At 33.2% G+C, this 23590-nt stretch overlaps 2 protein-coding genes and 1 pseudogene across 2 annotated transcripts in view; 1 reads left to right on the forward strand and 2 right to left on the reverse strand.

Annotated features, from left to right (window-relative positions):
* Positions 1–5399: 5399 nt before the first annotated feature.
* Positions 5400–7589, reverse strand: LOC144838703 (small ribosomal subunit protein uS7). The gene is made up of 6 exons (XM_078694153.1): positions 7434–7589; positions 6902–7048; positions 6584–6793; positions 6136–6264; positions 5664–5762; positions 5400–5555 (listed from the first exon to the last, which is right to left on the reverse strand). The coding sequence occupies exons 2-6, from the start codon at positions 7028–7030 to the stop codon at positions 5487–5489; spliced, it is 636 nt and encodes a 211-aa protein (XP_078550279.1). The 5' UTR covers positions 7031–7048; positions 7434–7589; the 3' UTR covers positions 5400–5486.
* A 2710-nt stretch (positions 7590–10299) lies between these two features.
* The window catches only part of LOC144836900 (divergent protein kinase domain 1A-like), a 34211-nt gene continuing 20920 nt past the window's right edge, over positions 10300–23590 (forward strand). Inside the window, exon 1 of the mRNA XM_078691821.1 lies at positions 10300–10434. Coding sequence (XP_078547947.1) covers positions 10417–10434 — 18 coding nt within the window. The 5' untranslated portion in view covers positions 10300–10416. The remainder of the gene's footprint in view (positions 10435–23590) is intronic.
* On the reverse strand, positions 20449–20566 carry LOC144838898 (5S ribosomal RNA; annotated as a pseudogene).

Genomic DNA, 23590 nt, shown 5'->3' on the forward strand with positions numbered 1-23590 from the left:
GGCCTCCTTTGTTCCCATGATCAGCATTCTTCGTGTATACGTAGACGCTTGAGTCAGTTGGCTGATCTAAAAGAGAAATAGAATTATTTTAAGGCAACATTGTGAATTTTATTTTAGAATGAGAAAGTGAAATTGTATGTTATAACCAAAGATGTAAAAAGATTTAATTGGAAAATTATGAAAAGGAAACTCTGAACGCATTGATTTTTCCCCTCTTTTTGGTATATGAATGAATGTGGTTGCAATTTACCGTAAATTTAGTGGATGCCGTGCTTGAGGCCTTTCCTAACAACTTGATGCATCCGTCCAGTTTAATGTGCTTAAATGCTTCTGGAACATACCCTCTTTCCACAAGTATGTTAAAGGCACCTTTTGGTTTCCTTTTATGGGGACAACTTTCAATAACCATCTTCTGTGGTGTCACTCTGTATATTGTATCGTGCACTATTGGTTGCTGGCCACCTGGATGAAAATTAAGTTTTTTTGCATCAGGCATCATGTCTTGTACTTTGGTAAAAAAGCCAACAGTGTTCTTGTGTCGTAGATACTTAAAATTAGCAATATATATTGCCCGCTTTTACTATAATAACAATTTGTCACCATCCATATAGCCTTCTCTATTCTGTCCATATTCAAACTTATGGCATGCTTCCGGGTTTGTGGTTCATTTTCTTTTCTAACACTCACATCTGGCGAGCTGTATTCTAGGCAAACATCTGTTGCTTGAGCTATCAGCTGAATTGCTAAGTTTTCTGGTATATCATACCTTTCAGTGGCCCAAAAACTGACCTATCAAGGGGCTGCAACCAATGGGTTGTGTGTGGCATAACATCTCAACCTCATTGTCTTACGCAAGTTGTATGGTCTCTAATGTTATATGAGATGTATGGCCATCTAACAATAATAAAACTGGTCGAACCGGGGGAATGTTTTTTATAAAGAAATCCATCCATAGGTGAAATAGTTCACTATTTACAAACAAAGACGCCGAACAACCAAACAGTGTTCCAGGTGGTGCGAATCTGCTGCTGCAGTCGGGCACCTTTGTAAATGACAAAAGGTGGGATTGGCGCACATTAAAACTGTTGTGTTGAAGCCGCCTTCACCACTTGTCTTGAAATGTACTTGCTTCTTTTCTTTTGTTGCCATTATTTTAGGTGGCCGATGCACTGAATTTAGTCCCGATTCGTCCCAATTCCAAATTTGAGCCGGTTTATTCTTTATACAGTACCCTTTTCTTGACAGTTTGAAATAGCGCCCAGTAACTACCTCGTTCATACATTTTGCACGATGAGCAGAGAGTGCTTCTGGCTTCCTAACTGAAAGACGTGTGTGGCGCTTCATAAAACCCTTTAACCAGCCATAACCAGCTTTTCTGGTTAAATGGATGTGGTTTTCCACTTTTTTCTTGTTCCTCACACCAATAGCTAGCCTTTCTTCAGTTTCTTTAGATAAAATCGTAGGTCAGGATGCTTGACTATTTACTGGAACTTTGCCTTTGCATCTTCTTAGTAACGTTGTTTTTGAGCCTTTTCTGACTCTACGAAGCTTCTCAGCGCAATTTTGAAATCAGTAAAGTTTATTTTTTTTTATTTTTGTGTTATCACGGTCACAAATGTCCGGAATTGCTGAGGTAGTCCTTTCAGGACCATTGCCACAAGCAAACTTCGGTAATTTGTTCTTGAGCAGTTTTTAACTTGTAGCTGCTGTTTCTGCTCGAATAACGTAGTCAGTTACATGTTTGTGTTCCTCCATTTTTAATGAGGTAAGCTCAGTATATAATGATATATTTCTTGGCTTACTTTTTCCCAAATAATGTTCCCGCAGGATTCCTAGAGCCTTTCTTCCATCGTGTCTTTCATTATCAAAGATGGACTTCTATTTTCTAGGTACTGCACAAGTTTGGTGAAAGCATTAGTATTTTTCGCCTCATCGGGAGCAGCTACTCCACCCTCGCTTTCTGATACAATAACTTTACTTAATTTTTGTATGTGCATATGTCCTAAAAACTTGACTTCCCACAACTTGTATTTAGTTTCGTTTCCATCAAATAAAAGTCTTTTACTGGGCCCATAACCTGGCATGGTTTACTGGAAATTATGCAGCATATTTGCACCTGGCAACTTTTGCATGTTAGTACTTTAAGATATGTACAGCTCTGGTATATTTGACCCCTTTGGGCAATATACTTCCCATCTTAAATGTAGGCTTCTATCGGGTAATGTAATGTAAATGTAATTAGAATCTTTTGCAGTAGCTTCTTCTGCCTAAACCAGACGTTAATTGGAACAGTTGGGTCCAGACCAATCTCCCCAAGAATGGACGCAACAATTCTGTACTGTAGCCAGGCAGGTTTTCATTTGGCGATTGCCGAAAATGTTGTATTATTCATCGCGCAACACAGCAATCACAAAATTATTGTGCATTATTTTCCATACAGTAAGAACTGAATACTGACACCAACAATTTTATTTTAAAATTAAATTTGAATGATAATTCTCGTATTAGGCCGACCGTGCATGAGCGCGTTTATCAAAATTGTGGGGTGTTTTTTTTCTCGATTAGTCCTTTCGTGAAGAGAGGTGATCTAAAATTGTTTTAAATTTGTTTTTAATTAATTTAATTTTAGTGTGTAAAGTGGCAATACATTCAAAGGTTTGTTTACAAAGACGAAAATGACAGTTGGCATAAGCAGTTTTTTGTTTGTTTTGTTTATTTATTGTTTTACCACTCAAAAAGTATACGTAATAGTGAATGAAGATTTGAACGTAATTAAGTTAAAATAACAAGTTAAATATCTTGCACATACGTGGCTATCTCTCACACTCTCACTGTTCAGAAAAAAAACATGAATTAACATTATTAATTATTTAAGCATATGTTTAGACTAGACCTATGTTTATGTGTATTTTTATGGTTGATATAGCACAGTAACGCCTATTTATTAAGTGCAAAACTAAGAATAGAGGGTGTGTATATATTTTTCAATTTATTTTGTCTCACTCATTGGCCACTAAAAAAATCCGGGTATGTTACAAGGCAATCCAACAACAGGACACTGAGCTCAACTTGCCACTCGTAACAGTCCTTTGATCTCATGTCTGGCTGCAACAAATACCAACAGTACTGTACTATGTACATATTCTCTGCGGCGTGCGGTTTCTGTTCAGGGACATGGAACTGATTATGTTGCAACCACAGGTAAACCCTTTGATCCGGAGCTCAGCATCCTGCTGTTAGATGCCTTGAATAGATCAAATATTATACTGTACAAATATTGCCTGCTTAGTAGTACTGTAGTCATGATGCCATTTTGACCAATCATGTTCACATATTGTATTTACATAAAGCTATATTGGAAAAGATTAATATTGGCGTGTGCCGGACGTTGAATTAATGATCGTGAGATCATGGTTTTGAATCCAAAGCTTGTCGCACTATTTGTATACTTTGGCAAGACACTTTACTTATGTTTGCCTCTCTTCACCCAGGTGTACAAATGGGTACCTGGTAAAGTCAAGATACAACTTGGCGCTGATTACTAGCTGCATTATGGGAGTATGTTTCCATATGTGTTTTGATCAAAAAATGAGGTTTCACAACATTAGGCGTTTTATAAATCGAGTATATTATCACTATTATATTGTAATAAGATTTTATAAAAATGTTTTTATATATCTTTTCATGTTTATTTTTCGTGTGTATAAGTGCAATATTATTGGTAAAATACATGGTCTTTGGAAAACATTTTAAAAATGTGTATTTTTGAGAATGTTCTAATAAAGGAAAAAGTGTAGAATTGTGTATTACTACTTGTATGTTGTTTTTTAGTGGATAGGTATTTTTAAGTTATCTGTATCTATGTCCTCTTGATACAAGAAATCTGAAATATTTTTGGCATAAAATGGTGTGAAATATTTTGGGTTTTTTGTTCTAGCTATGATTAATCGTAGAATAAACTTTACCCTCTCCTTCCAAAATATGGACCTGTGCTGTTTTACAGATTGGTCAACCGTGCCAATATAGTAGTCATTTACATAATTTGATCATTCGGGAAAATACACACTGAGACACTGAGGGTACGTATTTAATAAAACTTTTTTTATATGTGCAAAAAAAAAGTTGTTCTATCCTATACAGCCGTTGTTGAAATACAATGCAATCTGAATAGTATCTAGAAACAACTTCCTCATTCCATCCATTACACTCCATCCCCTTTTCAATTCAAATCTTTCCTGAAAAATCACCTATTTCAATAGTTATTTTTTCATGTTGCGCTGTGAGACTACGGTAAAAAGCACATTATAAATGTTTGATATCATTATCATTATTCCATCCCCCATGACTAACTTTTTTTTTTATCAATGTGCAATGGTTATAAAAAATATTGATGGCTTCCTTTTTCAGGCCTGATTCACCCTGCGTACTTGACTACACTTTGTGTCCAGTGACCCAAATTGGCCTTCCAACACATAGATGCCTTGGCCGTTTTTTGACATAATGTAATAAAGCGTTTTTTTCTAGTGGGAATGCAGAATGCAGAGATACAATCTGCACCTTATATCTTCTAAGTGACACCTGGACAATATGTCATTTATTTATAGCACCTATATTAAACAAGAAATATTTCCTACAAAAAACGCTGCTCGCTTGCTGACGTAACAGTTTTAAAGATATATATTGTCCCCCTGAAAAATATTTTTTATTTCAAATTTGTTTTTGAATGTGTCATTTTATTGTCACATAATAGTTATTCACGTTAACCAAACAAATATTTACCTGAAAAAATGTAATTTAAAGCAAAAAATACTTAAATTGTCTGTCAGACGATGGTTTCTTTTCTCTTTTTATACATGAATAAATACTTTTGTATTTGAAGTAAATACAATAATTCAATTTGTCACTTTAGTTTATTATATTGCTAAGGTCAAGTCTGGGGGTCACTTCATCAAGCCTAGATACTTCAAGTGTGAAGTATCCTATTACAAACAAAAACTTTACTACAGTATTATGGACTGTTTTGATAATAATTCAATGATTATCTGACAGCGAATTTCAGTATTCAGTCAAATCATTGTAAATCCCAAAAATAATGTTTTGATTATTTGACAGTGAATTATTATAATACTGGCCTAGGTTAACAGCAAGAACAAATTCATTATTTATTGAACAAGATTTTACAGATTACTGTCTACATGATTATCAGCAATCTTCTCCCAGATGTGCTTTGGGGTTTGTAATTTTAGCATGACCTGTCCTAGTTTACAAATTCCCAAAAACGTCAGCCTCTAGTACTATAATTGCTGCTTGCTTTCAGCTTCTAAATGAGTCATCCTCTTGGAATGTAGCGGGCTAAAGCAGCAGCGTGAAAAACTCAAAATAAAACAAAGTACAACACATTTTCTTTCACAGTATATTTTACAAATCTGTACTTTTAACAGAGCTTGTGTTTATGTAATTATTCCATTGACCATATTTATTCCTTTTTAACGGTTGGACTTGGCTACTCTTTCCAGTTCATCCTTCTTCTTGATGGCGTAGGAGTTGGAAGATCCCTATGGAAAAATTAAAATGTAGGAGATTATTTACAATATTCTATAAATTAGTGTTTTTGGCATTAATCATAGTCAGTTACTACAGTAGTTTATTAATAAATTACCAACCTTAGCAGCGTTGATCAACTCATCAGCCAAGCATTCTGCAATGGTCTTAATGTTTCTGAAGGAAGCTTCACGAGCGCCAGTACACAACAGCCACATAGCCTACAATAAACCAAGGTTTAAAATTAGTGTGAGCAAGTAGCCTACAATAAACCAAGGTTTAAAATTAGTGTGAGCAAGCTCCCAGCCAGAAATTTTTCAGGGTAAAAAAAAATCAGTTAAGGCCTATTTATCATCACATCTACTGCAATAGTTTGAAAAAAAAGGGGGGGGGGGGGGGAGAGGCACTCTCAGTGAAAACTGAATGTTATGGTGTCAGCCTGTTATGTGTAATACCATTTATATGGGCAACCATGTTCTCATTATCATTAAGGAACTTCCTTACAAGAAAAATGCACATAACACCAAAAGGATTACTAAATTGTATTATGCAGTATTTAACATATTTTATATACTAATGAACTGGGTTCATTACCTGGTTTACTCTACGTAGAGGTGAGACATCAACAGCTTGACGACGGACGGTACCAGCACGACCAATACGGGTTGAATCTTCACGTGGTCCACTGTTGATAATGGCATTAACCAACACCTGTAGTGGGTTCTGACAACAAATATTTTTCTCAAATTATAGGTTGGAAAACAATTATACTACCAAAGATTTTCGTAATAAAGTGTCTGGGCTTAATTTTAGTAACCTTTTTTCATCACTAAATCTATATTCTTCTCATTATCACGATGCATTAGGTGACTATGCAGTTATATTGTGCATGCTCATATATTTCTACAGCTGGACAGTGAAAGAGCATTTGCTATAATAAATAGTGTAAACTGGAATAACCTGGGATAGAACTAAATACTAAACCAAGCCTTAGTATAATCATTAACTTTATTATTTCAATTGTATTCTTGACCATAATTACCTCCCCAGTCAGAAGATGGATAATCTCAAATGCGTGCTTAACGATACGCATGGTCAGCAGTTTTTTGCCGTTGTTGCGTCCATGCATCATCATGGAGTTTGTCAGACGTTCAACAGCGGGGCACTGGGCCTTCCTGAAACGCTTGGCTGCATATCGTCCAGCACTGTGTGGAAGATACTTCGCAAATTTCTCTTTAACAGCGATGTAATCCTAGGAAAAAAATCAATAAAACACAATTATATCCTTAACATGTTAGAAGATAATGATAAATCATTTACATTTTTTCGTTATTATGATACTCACACCTAGCGTACTTACAGTTAAACTGATATCACTGACTTGAACATCGTCACAGCTCCACCTGCCAAAAAGCTTCACCTCTGGTGCTTCAGCAATTGCAACTCCACCTCCAGTAACTGGTGTTTCTTCTTCCCAATTTTCAGCCATGATTTAGGCTTATGCTAACTGAAAACACATAAAAGTATTTGACTGGATCGAACTATCTATTAAATACATATTAATAAGTTAAAATAATACATTATCAACTAAAAAGGTAGCTTGTTTGGAGCTAAGCCCCCATCTACCAAGTCGTGGACAACGTCAGCCAGCAGCAGTAGTGCTGCCGCCGCCGCCACGCACGGAGTGAGCAGCTAGCTATCTGAAAAAGAGTACAGATCGGCTACCTACAAGACGCCTCATTTTATTGATTACAAAACATTTGTATATGGAAAATGTGTAAATACTTTATTAAAATATTGACTTAGTTATATGTTGATGCATGTTAATTTCCCTCAACCATTCTAAAAACATGTGAAAATTGACAAAATTATCGCATTAGAAACAACCATACCTCACAAAATGTGATCAGTAGTAAAGAGGGCGCTTTAACACATGTCGTTCCCAAAATGCAACTCGTGTATGTATTCTGGTTCCCGTCGTCCTGATTTTGTTTATTTATGTAATACACTATCTTTTATTTGGTCCATAAAGTCTCAATTTTAACTTGCAAAATATTTAAACTAGGCCTATATATAGAATTGTTGTTTCACTTAATATGAATAGACTTAGTTTAAATATATCTAGCATGTAGGAGGCAAGTAAGTAAGTAAGTATAAGTAAAGTAATATAAGTCAGAGGTGGAATTAAGTGGTGTGGTGTTTGTGTAAAATTTGAACAGCGCCCCCAATATTTTGACATAAAAACATGTCGAGTTGTTGTTTCTTTCTCAACTCTCGAATTTTGTGTGTGCAGAACGTTTTGTATAGTTTGAGTAAGTGTATTGTTTCATTGCTATTGCATATATATATAATTTTTAGAATATATAACGTATGCCCTATCAATGCAACATTATTGTAGTCGGCAGTAAATGTTACTGTCTAGGCCTATATCTGTAGCCTCTTCTTTCACTTAGCTCTAGGCAGGCCTACCTACTTTCACAACTCACTGCACAGTAGTACGATGTCTACTCAGTATCGATAATGTTACACAGGAAGTGATCACTTGGCTTAGCAAGGTTTTATAAAATATTTTAACAGGATTATAAATATTGCTAAAAAATCAGCCATGGGAATACAAAATATAAGGCTAATTGGACCTGGTGCACACACATTATCGCTATCTATCTAGGCCTAGCCTAGGCCGCCTCTATGTGGTTGACTGTGACGACAGTAATTTAATGTAAAATTCTGACATGTCTCGCATGCAGAATTTTGCGAATTTTTAACTTTTTTTTTACCATTTTTACCTCAAAAACAAATTTACAATGTAATTTCCAGGGACCTGGGGTAGGTACGTGTGATAAAGGCTGGGGTCCATTCTATTCCTAATGCACTTGTCAATTGTATGACCCACTATACGACCCCCGGGAGAGGTGCGTCATGGGTGCGTCATTTACATATAATTACTGACGCAGGGGTGCGTCAAAAAACCTAGATGGTACGTCACATCAATGAACAAGGTGTGTCAATGTTCGTCCTTTACCACCCACCATATCATAAACAACATGGTCACAGTGCGTCAAAATGGGTGCGTCATGGTCACCTAAAGGTAAGTCACATTTTTGACGCACGGGTGTGTCATGGTATTCAAAGGTATGACGCACATCGGACAAATGACGCACCTCTCCCGGGGGTCGTATAGTGGGTCATACAATTGACAAGTGCATAATATTTTCTTACCTCAGCCATGGTGGGACTGAAGTGTGGCACACTTTCATTACTATCATTTTGTTGGTACAGCTGGGTAATTGGGCCACAGATTGGTCCCGGGCATGCGCAGTCAAACAGTCAAAAAATATATGCCTGTTTCGCGACATATTTTCACTTTCTTTCCGTTCGCTACACTTATTACAGCAGGGTGTTGTAAAAATTATATTTTTATTAATAACTATTATTAATTACAACTCCCTGGTGTATAATAAGTAGATTAAAAATAAATGCAACCTGTAAACAATTTGAATTTCACAAAACATACGTTATGTTAAACATCTCATTTTGCAATTTTAGTAGGCCCTGGATCAAAATTTCTTATGCCTGTTGCATAGGAATCACTATGTGTCTGTAAGTGTCACTTATCCTGATTGATCCTTTTAGTTTAACAATTAATACTTAAGTCAGCCTTGATTATTATGGTATTTTTTAGCCTTCATTTCAAAACAACCAGGGCCTCTTTTTTATACGTGAAGTGGTGCATCTTCTATTGAAATAGAAATGGTTCATAGCATAGCTTTTAGTAGATGGAAGACTAATCTACAAATTGACTGGGATAAATGGATGTGTTCAAAGGGTGATCATGGATTTTAAGAAAGATCTAAAAGATAGATAATAATAGATTAGTAAAACATAACAATAACTAGAAGGGCACTCAGAGAGCGCAAACCTCCGCCTAACCATATGACAATTGAATCACATACAACTATAAAACCATCCTTTAAAATCTTATGAAAGTCATGCAATAACTTTTTGAGTAATCCTGCTAACAAATATAAAGAAAGAAACACACCTGATTGACTTTGGAGAAACACAGGAGTCGAGTGCGTCTTTCGGAGCGCTATAGTACCATTTGCATTGACTAGAAAGATCTCGTTCAATGAAGAGGCGAATTCACACAGGTTTTCAACCCTAGTGTTTTGAAGTTTGGTTGGTACATTCTTTAATTCATACTAAACAAAACTCTGGAGCAATGAAATACTTTATCGGGATGTTTTTGAAAGAATGTCTAAACTATAGAGGGTGCTATAACATGTTGATAATTACATCAAATTATAGAGGACGCTATTAAAAAAATAGGAAAGTATTGGCATTAAACTTTATATAGGTATTTCATGGCTTAATACCAAATACAAAAAGATTCGGTACCAACTAAATATTTCACTAAAATTAATCAAATTTATAAAATCTTATGGACCGTATTGGTATGTTTTCTAATCTTTAAACATTATCGGGAAAATTTTAATGTTTATCCAAAATATTGGGAGAAATTGTATTTTAGCGGGAGACTGGCACCATTATCGGGAGAGTTGGGCAATTGAAGGAAGGTGGGGGGTACTGTATATTTTAGTCAACACATATTTTATTGTCACAAGTAGTGCAATACCATGCACTATTTTTAATACAGTATTTTAAAATTATTAATGCAGTAGTCATATCAGAAAATTATTCTATTTTAAAATTTGTTTCAACTATTTTGGTTTCAGTTTCTAATCTAAAGTCCATCTTATTATATTCAACTGATGTTACGCTCGAGACTTGATTTATAACAACTACAGTACGCTACAAAAGAAGCTGAATAGATGATTTGATAGACGCCATTGGAGGAAGTCCAAAGGTTGCAAGATGACGTCATTATCATTGGTAAGTAGTTTTTTTTTATATTAATTATATCTAATTAAACTGAAATCATAGATTAATAATATACTGAAAATGCTTTTTTGATCATTTTATTAAAGATACAATTAGTCTTCACATATATTACAAAGTTACAAACACAGCTTTGTTGTTTCAAATTCATTTTGTTTTGAAGGACTTTAATAATGTAATAATTATAATATCAATCATATATAATCTAATTATGAACATCGTATGATTATTCTTGCCACAGTCGCACTATACAAGCTAATAAAGTGACAACAGCATGCAATACCAATCAGGTATAGTTCACACTTAAGACATAAACACAGTTTGGTGTCTGTTTTACCTGCCCCAGGCTTGCTTGAGTCTGAACTTCATTACCCCTTCTTTTGGAATTCCAGACAGGCACGTATGAAAATTTGGCCTTGAGAGCACATGTAAATCTGAAGTGTTAGACTTGGCTAGGTTTTTTAAGGTAGCAGCTATGTTTCCATGCTCTTAGTTTATCGACGGAAAACAATTAATTAACAATTAACAAATGTATAAGTATGTATGAGAGAGCAATATTATTAATAATTATGGATTTCAGCCAAAATTGAAGACTTTTTATTAAAGTATTTTAATGGATTTTATGTTTTTCACCATTTAGACATATTATGTGTTCATTCTCTTTGAATATGTACACCGCAGAAACAAATGTCACATCAAACTTATTTAAATTCAAACAAATTAATGCAAATGATTGATCAAAGAACCTATCTTTTAAAATCAATTTCCGTGCCATATTTTATTTGACAATGTCATTACTTATTAAGTTCAAAATCAAAATGGCCTCGATTCACTACATGCCCATACAAGTTCCAGTTTTGTTGCGGTAAACTTTTTCAATAATTTGTTTGTGCATTTTTTCAAGCTTGTAAATAATTATTTCCTGGTTTTAAATTTTCTCAATATTAAATTATTGTTTATTTTTTTTGTTCATCAATAATTAATTGATGGTATAAATCCATTTATCGATTTTTTAAAGGTTTACTGCTAATTGCATTTACAGTTACTTTATCAGAGACCGGTAAACCATTCTCCCTGGAATCTGTTATTTTAAAATTATTCTATCAAACTATTCAGTGATATTTATTTATTCATTAATTTATGATTACAACAAGGCAAGATTTTATGCATGTATGCAGTTGACAGCGATTCGTCTGATGTCAGACGATGACATAACTCTCAATTAGGCTATATAAATGACCCCACTGAGACCTATCATCTGCATAAAGATGCTGAGGCGGAACAGCCAACAGGAGTAATTGAAAGACTTTATCATCGATGCCATTAAGATGGAGGTGTTGATGGCTTGTGGCTGCAAGCTGCCTGTAAAAGGTCATTACGTTCTGTTGACTAGCTAGCAACCCTATTTAAACAAGCCGCAATTTAATTTTAAAATAAAACTTAACCCAGAGGCCAAGAAAGTTTACCAATAACTTTATCATTCTTCAAATATTTATTTTATATTATGACTGTAGTAAAATATTAAATATATATTGTTTGTTATATTGTTTTTTTGTTTTTTGGTAGATGCATTTATTAAACTACTTTAGTATAAAAATTACAATTTGTACAACATTGTAACGTACCTAAAACCTGTCTTATATACAGTAGTTAGAAATCCTGTAGTGTATGTTTGCATAGTCAAATAAGAAAGAGTGTAATCATAGTATAGTATAGTGGAAACTTATGAACTATAAACAGATAAGGCTGTGTTCACACACACACTGATGTTAAGCATGCAATAGGCATTTTGTAATAATAATGATAATGTATTCATTTTGATAGCACATATTTCATATGTTCAAATGATGCTTTCACATGATCTCCCCCGGTTATTGTTTATCAAACATGTATTTAAAACATACAGTACTTCCACAATGTTATTTACAGGGCTCCAGTAAATCAGCGCAGTTGGTGCTTTGACTAAACCATGTACCCATTTCATAAGCATTGATAATATAATACCTAAATAGATTTATTTATTAATTATAATTATAATTAATTAATAATTTATTATTCTTCTCTTAACTTTTTATTCTTTTGACATAACATAAGAAAATAAATTAAGAAAGAAAGTTTAATATTTTTCAGATGATTTGACACAGTACAGTATTCTATTCTATTCTACTGTTAACAAATAACACTGACCTAATATAAGTCTGTAATTTTCTGAATCTTTTCAAGTCATTCAATGGCTTTCACATTGAAAATACAATAATTAGTTAATCTATTCGTATGTCATTGACCCACTTTCTTTGATCACATCAGTGTTTGTGGTTTTTTTTATTTCAGTAGTAATCATATTATGATATTATTGTATTGACGTCATTGCTAGTGTGCATGTCTTTCTACATATGACGACAGAATTGAAATACATTGAGATCAATATTGATGCTAACCAGACAAGTGTATTTAGAATAATAATTTCGTTGACGATATTATTAAAATGTTTGAATTTCTGCATTTACTAATAGCGAGCCAATAATTACATCTCATATTTTTTATTCTTCGCGGTACTAGACGTACCATTTATTTTGTATCAACAATATATATATATATATTACAGCAATATTTAATGAACGGAAAACATGGTATTTGATACAAAATAGGTTATGTAACAACCCTTTAAATTATGTCTAATTAGCAAAAACAATAAAAGTAAAAATATCAAATAAAAATAAAGAGTAACAGAAGTGGACTTCAGTTAATATACTGTAACAAACCAAATGAAAAATGTATACATATTTGGAAGATAATGTTATCTATAGCTTTGGTTTATTTTAATAAGAAGAAAATGTATTGAGATAGGAGGATATTGTAATAATGCACTGATAAATGGATAATTTCAACTTTTGGTTATTTCAATCCATTTTTGTGAGTACATAGATAGTAATGATATGATAGATGATACGTATTTACAGTTTATAAAAAGATTTACTCTACATTAAGAATGTGTAAATGGTAATGGAATAGTGTCATGAAAGCATCATACACAACAAATTGTTTTTAGTTTTACAGCAATTCTTCTAGCGTTCTTATGCTATTTATGAAACAGAACCCTCATTAAGGGGCCGGGCCACCTTTAAGATCCAACAAAGTTTCCCCTTAAAAAGATGTCCACTGAATAGGAGAGTTCTATTTTCTACTGTATTTTGTCAAGTTTAGTTGTGTATACCAATAGTATTGATACTGGTTAGGTTTCTTTGTTTTATTACTATTTCACTAAGATAAACATGATTTATAAATGTTTTATGATGTTGACATTTTAATGTTCTCCATAATTTAACCCAATTTCTAGTTTGTGCAATAGATGTTGTACAGCACATTTGGGAAAATCAAATTTAATGTCAAGTTTTTGTGTCTTTATGAGCGCCTGGTGCAGTACACAAAATCTTGGTTTACTATGTTTCATCGCTAGTTTGTAGTGAATACTGCACATACTATCCCAGGGTCAAAGGCAACTGTGTGAAAATCGCTATGATTTGGATGAATTTTGCTATTCTTAACCGTATACACGACAGTAAATAGAGCCTTAAAATTAAGCCATAGGTTAATTGATAGGGGGAAAAAATCAATCAATTGCCAAAATTTCAATCAATTTCCCCCAGGCCTTCAAAATGTTTTGCAACCCATAGCTTGCAAAACGTCAATTCTTGGTCTACCACATGAAACATGGAGAGACCTTTGCCGATGTTATGTCTATGGATTTATGATAGCCTTAACCACTAATAGCCAGTCAATGCATAATTCTGTTTGTGTACCGTTTAGTTAAAGTTGAGACAATAGAGAAAGTTAGTGTAGCTTAATACCAAATTGCAGAAATCATAATTTACTGCAGTAACAACATTTTTTAGGACAATAACGTTGCTTTTAGTTAATTGCAATGTATGAGGCAGTCATACACTGCAATGAAACAGTGTGTATGTTTAAACACTCCTACCTACTTCCCTCCCCCCCCCTTACTTTTACCAACTACAAGACAGCGATAATAAATTCATTAACAACATAAACGAAATAACAAATTTAATTACAAAATATGATTTATGTTTCTTTCATTTTACACATTACCAACATTCAAGTGAAAACTAATATTCAATTTAAATTGAACAGTAATAACATTTCTATTTTCCATTCACTCGGTTGAATTAGAATACAAATTAGCATATTTCAACAGCATAACATTGCCTCACAATTAGTTTTATGAGTTAAATCAGTCTTCAGGGAGTTTGTGGCACGTCACTGGCATCGAAGCTCTATTATTTTCATGCAAAGTTTGATGTGCAGAAACTATTAATCAGATGAAATGAGATGCATTTCATTATGGAGTATCTCCATGTAATGTTGAAATTATCTAAACAGTGCAATTTTTGTTTCTTATACAAAACTGTATCGCTTTACCTAGGGTTAAAAGTAAAGGCATTTATGCTGGTCCTTAACCTTTACTTGAAACTGAGGAAATTCGGATTAGGCCCTCTTTGGACCCACAGCAGCCACCAGTGCAGGCGCCTACCAGATCAAGTTCTTTAACCTGCACGATATGTACACGGGACCAACAGCTTTACGTCCCATCTGAAGAACGAGGCAATGAGAGCCTAAGGATACAATTGGTATGGTACGAACCCATGCCTGTCACATGCTAGTCCGATATTTTCATTACCTATACTTTTCATTACAACTCTCGGATTGCAGCACCCGACTCGATCCAAGACGGTCTCCCATCCAGAATGCAACTGAGCCCAACATTGCTTAACTTGGTGATCTTATGAGAATCGGTGTTTCGGCGACGTATGGCCGAATGTGCCCTAAAAATTAGCTCTCTAGCCTTCATATAACTCTTTGGTATAGATAGTACTATTAGTGATCAGTTTCTGTAGTATTTCTAGTGTACAACTACAACACATGAATACTATATTAACTTTTTGTATATAAAAGTGATGACAGATTGTTGTAATTTCACATTCAATTATGTTTTATATGACTTGAGGAAAGTCATTACTTTAACTCATCTTTCAAAATATACAGGTGATTTCTGCATCCTCATCGATTTGTGTGATGTATTACACATTTCTATAAAGTGACAGAATCATTTACGCTAAAATGTTGTCGTGGAAAACAAAAATTGCTACACGCAAGTGCTCGTTTATGAATCCTATTAGAATGGTAATCCATGGAATTTGTCTAGATATTTGGAATATGAAAAAAACCAGGTTAAACAAAAATCTTTGTTATTTCTCAAACCTGAATCATACATGCCAACACTCCCGTTTGGCCGGGAGACACCCATATTTTAGCATCATCTCCTGGCCTACCATTGTGCTCCAGGTTTTCCACACTACCAGATTACAAAGATAACTGAATTTATTGTGATGTATAAATGTGTTGCTTTCTGTTTTAAAATATAATAACAAAAAAGCTTACTGTACACACAAGCAAATATACAATATTTAAGCCAATGTACGACCATCTGCGGTCCTAATGTTATTTATTGACCTTGATCTAGAATGGTCATAATTAATTATTAAAACTATGTTGATTGATGGTTTAGCTGGCTGTACCAGCTTGAGTATCCTGGTCCAGTTGATTAATAATATGATAGAGTTATTGTCCAGCTGGCACTGCTGTGGACTCGCATAAAGACACCTACTAAAATGAACATATATCATATTAGTAATAAGAACAAGTAGTAGAACACCTACTAACTTAAGAACAGACACAAACCCATCAGATTAAAATACACAGTTGGATTCAATTAATCATTATCTGCTAACTATATATAATAATTTGTCAATCATTCTTGCTTTGTTGCAGGATGGACAAAGTTTTGTTTTCAATCTACAATTGACGACCATTTTGGGAAATGGAAACATTTCTTGTCCTAATAAGATACTATTTTGTTACTTTGTTTAAACCTTGTCCTCATCTAGCATAATTAGGTCATCTCTTCTGTATACACTAGTGTCCGCCATTGACATTTAACAGTATTTTTTCCATGTTTGCTGCTCCTTGTACATTTTCTTCACCGTTTGATGGTACCATGTTTATTTCCACAGTCTCCACCTTCTCTTTGTAGCCCATTTTTCCCATCTTTCTTGACCTTTTGATGGTACCATGTTTATATCCACAGTCTCTACCTTCTCATGCAGCCCCTTTTTGCCCATCTTTCTTGACCGTTTGATGGTACCATGTTTATATCCATGGTCTCTACCTTCTCATGCAGCCCATTCTTTTCCCATCTTTCTTGACTGTTTGATGGTACAGTACCATGTTTATATCCATGGTCTCTACCTTCTCATGCAGCCCTTTTTTTGCCCATCTTCATACTTTTTCTTGAGCGTGTGGATTGGTGTACCATGTTTATTCACATGGTCTCCACATCATCCTTTTGCAGCCTCCTTTTCCCCATCTTTAATAGTCTTGTGTTTTGTTGTACCATGTTTATTCAAACAGTCTCCACATCATCCTTTTGTAGTTCCCTTTTTCCCATCTTTAATAGTCTTGTGTTTTGGTGTACCATGTTTATTCACATGGTCTCCAAATCATCCTTTTGTAGCCCCCCTTTTCCCCATCTTTACTAGTTTTGTGTTTTTTTGTACCATGTTTAATACACGGTCTCCACATCATCCTTTTTTAACCTTCTTTTTCCCATCTTTACTATACTTGTGTTTTGTTGTTTTTTTAGTTTTTAAATGTTGGACCATTAAATGTAGGTCATTTTGTAACCTTTTTTGTAAATAATGTATGTGATCATTATGCACTATTTCACAGTATTTTGTTCCATAACTAATGTTCTCTGTCACATATTGACAACAGTATGTATAGAATTTAGTTGACCTATTGGAAATCGTCAATAACAGTACTACATCTATTGGATCATTAGCTCAGTAGGCCTACTAGTAAACTACTAGTACTCCTGTACAAAATACTTATACCGTACGTACCACCACTTAGCAGCCATTCATTGTGTTAGCTTACAGATCTTGTCTGTCATTGGTCGGTTGCTTTTCCATTGATCTTCATGTGTGGCTAGCTAATTCCACATTATGTCACACACTATCAGTTGCAGTGAAGGCAGACAAGCATAGTAGCAGCACTGGTTTATTATTATTATGTAGGCCTGGAATTAACTTTCTCTCTGCAAGTGTATGGGATTGAATGCAATGCCTGCCGGATTATTCCTACAGATTGTGTTACCGTATGGCGTGCATATGGGTTTTTGCTTGAATTAATCAAAGTTAATGATTTGCTGGCACAGTCTCTATGGATAGAGTTACTTGAACTCTTTATTTCTCTGGTTTTAATTTCTATTGCACTGATTTTACCAAAGCTATGTTAAAACACAGCCTCTAGCAGTTGAAATCATAAAGGATTTATTCAATAGTTTTGATTGTCTATAAGGAGTATATTGTATTCTGAATAAAAACAACCTATTCTGTTTTTCAATAAGGATTGTATTTTAATTCAAAGACTTTAATAATGAGAGGTCGGAGTCTAAAGGTAAGAATGCTTTCTTGATTTTGGTACATTTTTTCCTTTTTTAATATTTCTATTTTCTTACCTAACATGTTTTAATTTCTAGTCCCTATCTAGTTTCTAATAGTGTCTTTTCGCACTGGTAAATTTGACCATTGTTTGCACTAGGAATTTACCGGGATTTTATTTGGTCAGATAAGTGTTGACAAGAAAATCGCAATACGAACGCTGGCTTTAATTCACTGAGGGTTAAACTATAATCAGCGGCCATATTTTTGCATTTTTCCGGGTATTTCCCATAATTAAGACAAAATTATAATTTTGTGTGTTTCCGTAGTATTTATTTTCATTTCTGTACATCCGTAATTGAGCCAAATTTCTATAGCTTGTTTTCTGCTTGTTGTAACCTAAAATTCATTTTTTCATGTCTATGAAATCTTGTGTTACCAAAACAGTTTTTAGAAATATGTGACAAATGAACGTATTGAAACATTTAGTTAATGCAATAATTACAAGTTGTTACATTATTGTAACAATAGTCTTTTATATGTTTTATCTGGCAATTTAATTAAACAACAATGTGTGCAAAACTTGTATGATTGACTTGCTTTTAACAAAGGTAACTTTGGTCATATCACACCAATTATTATCTTATTACTGTTTATGCCTACACTGGTTTCCTGTATTAAGTGTATTGGCTAAGAATTGAAAATAACTTACAAAATTGTTTGATTCTGCTAAATGAAATCTTTTATGTGATTTACTTGGGACATTTTAATTATCTAACATGTGTACATAACTTTCTGATTGACTTGCATGTAACCATTATAATCATTATAAAATAACTCCATGTTTACAAAGGGACATTTTCTCATAACACCATTTAAATGTACACAGGATTCAAGTTTTAATATTCTGCTATTAATGAACTCATTATTTTCCTCCTCTTGCAATAGTTACTGTTGTACATTGTAGTGATTCATTCTGATTTTCATGTTCACTTTTATTAGATATGAATTTGTGTGTTAATCAAAATATTGTACTGTATTGTAATTAAGTCAAATTTGGATATTTTTATATGCATCATTAACTTTTTGATGAAAATTTCAAGCTAACACAGTTGTATGTAGGTCCATGATTTTAACAATAGGGTTGTATTTTGTGCAATATTATTGACTTAACAATTCTAAACCTCTTTTCTGTAGTGATATTTTAATCAAGGTTATGAAAATATTGTTTTGAACTTTTGTTCAGTGGTCAATCAACAAAATGACTTGAGATTGGTGTGGCTCTAACTAAGGCTCTGTTTCTGCTGCATAGTGCCAAATACTTTTTATGCCGACCATGTTTGTGCTCAATTTCTGCTCCCAAATAATCTGCAATTTAATAATCGGTCCATGGAAGTATAAAATTAGTTAATTTTTTTTTTTTTCTCCATGGTTGGTCATTATAATGTTAACATTACCCAAAATGCAATGCAAACGTTCAAGATACTAAAGCTGTCAATCAAATAACTGTTATTTTACGTTGCACAGTGATAATATGTTTAAAAGCATTCTGTTACACAGAATCAATTGGGTTTTAACCGTTATTTTATATAATTATATATCGACTGCCAAGTTATTGAAAATTAGTCCTGTTTCTGCTCCCAAGAAATTAGGGTTAATTTATTCACATAGTTATTAATTGGTTATCTTTTTCAGCAGAAACAGGATCTAATTCACTCACTCAGTCATTCAAACACTCATTTATGGTAGTTTGAATGGTAAATTGCTACAGTAGTCCATAGAGATATTATAGTGAACTATAATATCTCTATGAGTAGTCTAAACAAAGCCTAAGTTTTAACTTACCAAAATCTTTATTATATCTCATTTCCTTCCTTTCATTATATCCTTTGTGATCTACAACTGAGCTATTTTTAACATGATTGGTTTATCAACTTTTAATGCTACTGTCTATCTACATTGACAGTTTTAAACTACCATATTGATCTGGGTATATAGTAAATAAATTATACAGTACAGGAAAACAAATTGCAGAATATTTACAAAGTATGCTTTTTCATGACAAGCCACTGAAAAAGTAGAGATCTTTAAAAATTGAATTATATAGTAAAAAACAAATCAACTGAGAAAGATTAAAAACTAAGAAATGTACAAAATTAAGTTTGAGAAGGAATGGTATTTAGATCATATACTGCACAGTCAATATTTCAATTTGTGAAATTATTCTTCCCATTCAACTAATAAATATTATTTTTATTTTTTTAATTTTTTATTTTATTCAATCGAAACCAACAGCGATAATTACTGCCACTAACAAGGTTGATACAAACAAAGCCAGGACTGTTTAAAGCACCTTGATTGGTCCTAACATTGATCAAGGGTTCCTCTCGTCCAGTGCCCACCTTCACCAGAGGAAAGGCAGATACTAGATGCAGGGGCTGCCATAAGGGTCAGCAATGCTAATTTCAAATGTCTAACGGGACCCCAGCTCCAAATACAGCACCCGATATTCCCAGATGGTCTCCCATCCAAGCTCTAACCAGGCCCAACGTCGCTTAACTTTGGTGATCTGACGAGAACCTGTGTTTCAATGTGGTAAAGCCGTATTATTTTTTAATGTATACTAACTATCTTATGATTTACAGTAGGTAAGGAAAAATAGTTACACAGCTTGTTTTAATGTAATAAACCTTTTGAATGAAGCAGCAAGACATGGTTGTCCTTGGGAATATAGGCCTAATTAATTGATAATTACTCAATTTGGCTACAAAATAAATATTTTCAGAATTGATTTCTAAAGACAATATTGTGTTATATGTGTACCATCTGGGTTTATTCTAGGAAAATCTGGGGAAAGATCAATAATATTTTATAATAGACATTAAATACAGTATGCTGTGATAACTATAATACAAAAGAAGGGACAGAAAGGTGTTTAAGAATAAAATATGCTATACACGGCCTTGCAGAAAAACAACTGCTAGTTGAGCCAAGTTTTCCTGTTTAAATAAAGCATATTATATTATTATTATTATTATTATAATACATAACTTCAATTCAAAGTTTTGAAACAAATACAAAACGAGTATTGCTAAACCCTGCACACCTCCAAAAAAAGCATGACAAGCCCCATCGAACCAACATAAAAGGGATTGAATCATGTGGTGTGCCTCGGTATGTCAATTTGTTTTAAATTATTATTGTTAAAGTAATTAATATTTCCCCCACAAATACACATTTAGCACACCACAACAAAATTGTTGTTTACAGCTAATTACTACTGGATACAGAACTACTGTATTTGCAAATCTCAGATCATTTACTGTACTATACTACGATTTTTAAAAATACAACTAAACACAAAACTGACAAAACAATTTCAACAAAAAATTTGATTTTATAAAATCAGATTAAGTTTAGATATCTTTCTCATTTGATTATTTATTAAATTTTAAAATATGTATCTATAGGAGACATGCCAGTTAATAATACATTGCTTCCAACATTTTTTATTTATAAATCATACACACTTCTTCGATGATCAATTTGAAATATTTTAAAATTAAACCAATAGAATTAACCTTTTTTAAATTTCAGACTTTCACCATTGAATGAACATCAGAATTAATTTATCTTATCTTATAAATCATCTTCTACTATGATAATTAATAATTGCTTCGCTAAACTAAGTTTTAATTTCAGTTTTCATTAATAATTAGAGCTAATGATATTGCATGATAACACTATCTATGCATTAGAATTCAACTACATGAAATAGATTATTGAAATGTCTGTATAGATTAGAATATAGTAATTATATCATAATGCACAGTTTTGACACAAAGATAGTTTCCAAAAGGCTTTTAAATCCTGCGATTATAAATAATATGATTCTGGTTTTTTTTCTTGTTTGATTTCTGTAGTAAATCCAAACATCGTATTTTCATATTGCGCTTTTCATTTAGAACTATATAATACTAATAATGGGCCAATGGCTTGGTTCCCACTAGGACACCATGCAAAGATGTAAGCGCAGTGCAAGCGAGTTGACCAATGATGATGAGCGACAGTTTGAATAATCCATCGCTTGTGTGATAGGTCACAAATTACTTGAACCAAGCTTAATTGTATAGAATAATGTATATATAAATATTGATATTTTACAATTAAAATAATTAACATACAAGGAATTAACATAAATAGGGGCAACGCTTAAGCCAAATTAAGTTTATTTTTCTTGTGGTGTACTGTATTGTATACTATTTACCTTTGAATATACTGTATATAAATGTATTGATGGTAAATATAGAATGTCTGGTAGATGACGAGCTGGTAATAATAACTGAATGGCCATCTGTTCTATACAGTACCCAGAACATCTATAAAATGTTCAAGTTTATTATGATGTTAAACTAAAAAGCCATTCAAAAGTAATTTAAATAAATAAATATTTATATTCATAATTTCAGATTTATATTCATAATTTCAGTTCCAATTCTGTTGAACTGAACTTTGTACTATGAAACTAGGCATAATATTTTATAATATTTCTAATAAAAATGTATGGTAGGTACATTTAATTATTCAGTCTATTTTAACGTGAGAAATACAATTGTACAGTATTATAGTTTACTGCCAAAAAAATGTTGCACAAACAGCTTTATGGTCTCTTTAAATTATACAAGGAGATAGCAAAGATCTCACAAGACCAGGAACTAGCTTACTGTATAGACTGTCTCAATACTTTATTTTTAAAAAGAATACTTGACATGACAGGTAATTAGGACCACAACCAATCTGGACCATGGACAGAAATTGGTTGTGGTCCTATCTAAACCTCGCTCACTGACCCCTGACACCCACCAACTATACCCCCAAAAACTTTTATAGCATTCTGTCTCGTCTCTAGATACAATATTTCAAGACTCTTTTCCCAACCTCAGCACAGTACAATATTGTTGTGGTTTCACTTTTGAGTGAAATCACAGTTCACATTTGGTTTCTTTGTTTCCAATGTAAAGCTCTGTCTACACTATCTATAGTTTAACAAAAAAAAGTGTGATTTGGTAGTGTTATACCCAAATATGATTGTGATATGACATCATCATGTCCATATATGGATATATATTTTTTGTCACATAAAGTTTGATAGTGTATACAGAGCTTTAGAGAAATGTTGTTCAGGAACAATTTACACTACAGTAATCATTTGCAGAAACAGATTTATAGACAGGGAGATATTTTTGTTTAGAGGGAGGACTACTGTATCATGTCCCTGTTTTTCCCCTTCTATTATCCAGTGGCCGTATTCACCAATCACACTTAGCTTAGATATTTCCCTTTTATATTAAGTATTTCACTTTTACTCAATAAATTTAATATTTTCCTTAAATTGTATTCAGGAGTGTTTCCCTTATAGCCTAAGTGTGAATGGTTAAATATGGCTACTGGATCTTTCCCCCTGATCTGTACAGATTGGTCTTTTAGTGTTTAGCAATAATGAATGTTGAATGAATAAATATATATATATACTGTATATGTATTCAATGTTTTCCGTACTAGACCAGATGCCATTTGTTTTTCATTTTTTGCCATGTTTACTCTTAAATCTTCAACAAATTAATAAATAGAAA

The sequence above is a fragment of the Antedon bifida genome, chromosome 3 (genome assembly GCF_963402885.1).
Source record: "Antedon bifida chromosome 3, ecAntBifi1.1, whole genome shotgun sequence".
NCBI lineage: Eukaryota > Metazoa > Echinodermata > Crinoidea > Comatulida > Antedonidae > Antedon > Antedon bifida.

Coding starts and splice junctions, on each gene's coding strand:
- LOC144838703 (XM_078694153.1), bottom strand. CDS start 7,030: ATGGCTGAAAATTGGGAAGAAGAAACACCAGTTACTGGAGGTGGAGTT. Junction 6,265..6,583: donor TCCATCTTCTGACTGGGGAG/GTAATTATGGTC, acceptor ATTTGTTGTCAG/AACCCACTACAGGTGTTGGT. Junction 5,556..5,663: donor AGTTGATCAACGCTGCTAAG/GTTGGTAATTTA, acceptor ATTTTTCCATAG/GGATCTTCCAACTCCTACGC.